Below are 4,496 nucleotides of genomic sequence, written 5' to 3'. Positions count from 1 at the left end.
CGGAGGGGGGCAAATCCTTCCGCCGGGACGTGCAGCGAGGTGCTAGCCGGCAGGCGCGTACGCCGGGGCCTCAGAAACCCCAGCCCCGCGGGGGTCACCCCCGCCCCTCGCAGAGTGGACGCCTCAGACTGCACGTTTTCTGCGTCTCGCCTGGGGGCCGCAGTCGCCCGTCTCCGCTTACACACTCGCGAATATAATTTAATTGTGGTACAGCGGCATTTTCCTACTGAGGAGTCAGCTACTTGTGCATAAAATGGCAGGGAGACTCCCCAAAGGCAGAGCGGATCCCCGGAAATCCCGCGGCTGAGGGGGGCAGCCGCGCCCTGCCGCGCCCTGGGGGTCGCCTCCGGGGCCGGGGATCGAACTCGCGCTGCAGGGGCTGACCCTCACCCTGCGCCCCCAGGGACTGGCACTTTGCTGATGTCCAGGGAGCGAGCGCTCGGCCCCGGGCGAGGGGCTTTCTGCCAACTCAGTGCCACTAACAGCAGCATTCGCTGGCGCCTCCGTGCACCGGTCAGGGCTCCTGCCCGACCCGCAGAGGGCCAGCGTCCAGCACAGGGCCGATCCCGCCCGCGCGGCACGGCTCCAGAGTGGCAGCCTGGGCGCCTTCCCCAGTCATCTGACTCTGCAGGCTTCCCCCCACTGTGCTATTCTTATAAATAATTTGGACCTGATTCTGGCTTGGACAATGGGGGCTTTATTGCAGACGTGGCCGGGCCTGGGCTCTCCGTCCCCACCAGCCTCTGGCCCTTCTGTCTTGCGCGTGCGGCTGCCGCTCCGGCTGGCCGGGAGAGGTGCTGTGACATCCCAGCCCCCAACCCCAGCCCCCAGCGTCCAGCAGAGACTTTCAGAAACTTCTAGAAGAACAACAAACACTCCCAGAGGACCCAGCAGAATCCTCACTGGCACCAATCCCAGGCAGGAAGGAGGGGACGGAGCATCACAGAGGAGGCCCCGAGGGCGGATACCCACTTTCCTTCGGCATGTGGGGATCTTGAAAATGAGGGAGACCCGGCCCTCCCTGGGGGTGCGGCGGGTTAGAGCGCAGCTCTGAGAAGCTAAAGCCGCTTCAGCGCGAGTTCGATCCCCGCCTGCCCCAGGGGACCCCGAGGGCGCAGCAGACGCCTCCTGTCTCCCCGCTGCTCCCCTCAGCCGTGGGCTTCGTCCGTCGGCCTGTCCTGCTCCCCGCTCTGTCTCTGGGGAGTCCTCTCACCGCCCCCGCGCCTCTGGCCTGCACCCCAGCTCTGTCTGCATCAATCAATAAATCTTAAAAAAAAAAAAAAATGAGGGAGACGCCCAAGAGGAGCCAGCCCCACTTCCAGAGACGGGAGGCCCAACGCAGCCTGCTCTGAGGGCTGGGGGGCGGGGGGCTGTCAGCACCCCGGAGCCTCGGGAGGAAGGGCGGGGGATGAGCAGAGAAGCCGGCAGCCGCTGCTCCCGGGGGAGCCCCGGGGAAGCCAGGTTTGCTGGGCTCTGGCTGCGCCGACAGCGGACGGAAGTCCCGTGGCCGGTAGTGACCCCTTGTGGTGACCCCTGAGCCCGACGGGGCGGTCCTCGCCCGCTGAGACTTGGAGCGGGGCCTTCCCACACCGCTTGTGTGCGCGCCTGAGTCCTCTCTGTATCAAGGGTGAGGATGGCGAGCTTTTGTCTCGTATGGTGCAATGGTTTTCTACTTTGTCATTGGTCCTTTCTTTTGTGACCACGCCAGTGTAGTGACTTTGGCCTACAGAAATTTTAGACTTTATATACCCAGAGAGAGACTGGAGAGAGAAATGACGGTAAGTTTACCAAGGTTGCCTTGCGTGAAACCCCATCGACGGCAGAACCTTACGGCCTTGAAGAATCAGAAGAAAGAGTCTGGGGTTTCTGTAGCCACCAGAAACTGGAAGGGAAAGACACGGACCCGAGTGGAAGGACAGAAAGTCCTAAGATAAAACCCTCCCTAATCTGTTTGTCTCTGACTACTCGTAGGAAGTAGGATGCCCAGGAGCCAGGTCAGGATTCAAATGATTGATAAGAGATTTTAGCCGATACCTACTGCGAGGGGCACAGAGTCACATCAAATGAATTGTCCGTGGGCCAGACCAACATTCAGTACTCTTTGAAGGAGTCTAACACAACCCAGAGACTCGGCAATGTCCCAGGATCAGCGACACGGGGAAAATTTATGGCACTTACTCAGGACTTCAGAATCAGCAGAGAAGGATTTGAGAGAAGCTGTTACACCAGCGTTCACGATAAAGCTGTTCTCGCTGCCCTCGTCTCGGAAAGGGCCCACACGACGGCTGACCCCTGTGGACCTAGGTCCCACGTGCCGAAAACCGATGTGAGACGGAGCCGGGCTGATGGCAGTGAGCAAATGCATTTGGAAGAGCCAAGCGCACGGGCGTCTTCATGCCCCTCGTGTTGAGGGCAAGCCAGTGACGGCGCCCCGTGTCGGAAGAGGCCTTCCCGAGTCTTCAGCTGCCGGGCTCCCTTGGGTCAGAGGTGACAGTGTCAGCAACGGTGGCTCGCGTGGCTCCTTCAGGGCCACGTCGTTTTACCACCCTCGCTGAAGATGGAGCCGATCCCCCTTTGCGCACGTCAAGGGGCGCTTCCTTGAGATCTTCGTGGTTTTTTCTTGCAGAAATTCAAGACAGCACATGCATTTCTATAGGAAGCAGAGAGAAGCTAAGACTCAGACCGTGGGAGGGTTGGTAACGGGGCACAGAGCCCGTTGCAGGGACAGCAAAGCTCCCTCCTGTTGGGTCACAGGCCACCTGGTAACCCTTTTCTTTGTCATCTAGGGAAAATGTCCAGTCCACTCATTGCTCCCTACTCTGCAAGCAAGTTTGCCCTGGACGGCTTCTTCTCCTCGGTCAGGAAGGAATTTTCAATGACCAAGGTCAACGTGTCCATCACTCTTTGTATCCTCGGCCTCATCAACACAGGTAAGGTGGAGAAACACGAGAGCAGGTGTCTGTGGCCCCGGGGCGCCGCACCTCCCTCCTTGAAGCCCACCGAACACGGTTTATATTAATACAAACGTCACCAGCGGTAAGACGTGGGCGCCGTGGCCTTGTTGACTTACACCTTGAGGACAGTGTCATGTTGGTGGCCTTCCTGCCAAAGAGGAACCCGACTCCGTCCAGAGAGGACAGCGGGGAAGCCCTCGTGGAGGACACTCCCTGGACAGTTGCTCGGTGCTGCTCAATGGGGGTGGCGAGGAGAGACGGCGCCGCCCGGCGGGAGGAGAGCGGCCCTGACCGCCAGCCCAGCCCTGGCGGGCCCTGGGGCACGGAAAGGAGACTAGGGAACACATCAGACTGGCGGCTTAGTCATCACCCCACGGGCACAGTCCCTCCCCGAAGGCCGTGCGACGGCCTCTGTGACGCCAAGATGAGGGCCGGCAGGCCGAGGGGGACGCGAGAGGCCGCGCAGCCGCCCAGAACACGGGGCAGGCTGGGGGGGAGGGAGGGAAAGCCGCGTCAAGACCGGCGACTAACCCAAAGGGCGGACACAGGGCTGGACGGGGAGGCACAGAGGATGACCGGAGGGCGGAGGGGCAGACAGGCCAGGGGACAGGCGAGGTCAGCGAGGGGGCGGGGCCACGCCGCCCTCTCCTTCCTGCGGCCACGCCCCACCCCTGAAGCCACGCCCCTTCCCCTGAAGCCCCGCCCTCCCTGCCACCCTGCCCCCTTTCCTGACGCCCCACCCCCCCCTGCCACCCACACCCCTCCCTGATGCCCCGCCCCTTCCTGATGCCCCACCCCTTCCCTGATGCCCCGCCTCTTCCCTGCCACTCCACACCCTTCCCTGACGCCCCGCCCCTTCCCTGACGCCCCGCCCCTTCCCTGACGCCCCGCCCCCAGTCAGTAACTGGCTCCCTCCTCCGCTCTCCTCTCCGACGCGCGCCTCCCCACCAGCCGTGGGACATCCTGGGCCTCTGTCCTCACGCTGACCCCCACCACACCCTCACCCCGGACAGCACTCCCGAGAGAGGAGTGTGGGTCCAGCCTCAGCAGGCCACCCCGCACCCCGGGACACACACTGTGGGAACCCTAAGCCTGTCTGAAAGCAGCAGCCCCTCAAGTGCCGCGGGGCCCCCACGCCCCAGGGGACTCAGGTCTTCCCCGAGCAGCTGCCCCGGACACCCCAACAGCTGAGCAGACACCACTCTCTTCTCGTCCCCGCAGACACAGCCATGAACGCAGTGGCCGGGGTGCTCAACGCCCACGGGTCCCCCAAGGAGGAGTGCGCCCTGGAGATCCTCAAGGGGGGCGCGCTGCGCCGGGAGGAGCTGTACTACGGCACGCCCCTGTGGACCAGCGTCCTGGTGGCCAGCCCGGGGCGCAAGCTGCTGGAGTTCCTGTCCCTGAGAAACTACAACCTGGACAAGTTCACCAGCAGCTAGGCGGCCCGGCACGGCCGGCGCTCGGGGCGCGCGGCCGCGTATTTATCTGAACCCCCACATCGAGGCACCTGCCCAGAAGATGCAAGTGCGCCGCCGCCGGCCG

General features: G+C 63.1%; 1 protein-coding gene across 1 annotated transcript in view; it reads left to right on the top strand.

The window, feature by feature from the left end:
* HSD11B1 (hydroxysteroid (11-beta) dehydrogenase 1) overlaps window positions 1–4,490 on the top strand; it is a 5,484-nt gene extending 994 nt beyond the window's left edge. Inside the window, exons 2-3 of the mRNA XM_012734196.1 lie at window positions 2,787–2,930; window positions 4,176–4,490. Coding sequence (XP_012589650.1) covers window positions 2,792–2,930; window positions 4,176–4,393 — 357 coding nt within the window. The 5' untranslated portion in view covers window positions 2,787–2,791 and the 3' untranslated portion in view covers window positions 4,394–4,490. The remainder of the gene's footprint in view (window positions 1–2,786; window positions 2,931–4,175) is intronic.
* Window positions 4,491–4,496: the final 6 nt, after the last annotated feature.

Source organism: Condylura cristata, unplaced genomic scaffold, assembly GCF_000260355.1.
Source record: "Condylura cristata isolate star-nosed mole 26May11 unplaced genomic scaffold, ConCri1.0 scaffold00050, whole genome shotgun sequence".
Taxonomy (NCBI): Eukaryota; Metazoa; Chordata; class Mammalia; order Eulipotyphla; family Talpidae; genus Condylura; species Condylura cristata.
The sequence above is the reverse complement of the archived record's forward strand: the minus strand, read 5'-3'. Positions and strand labels throughout refer to the sequence as shown.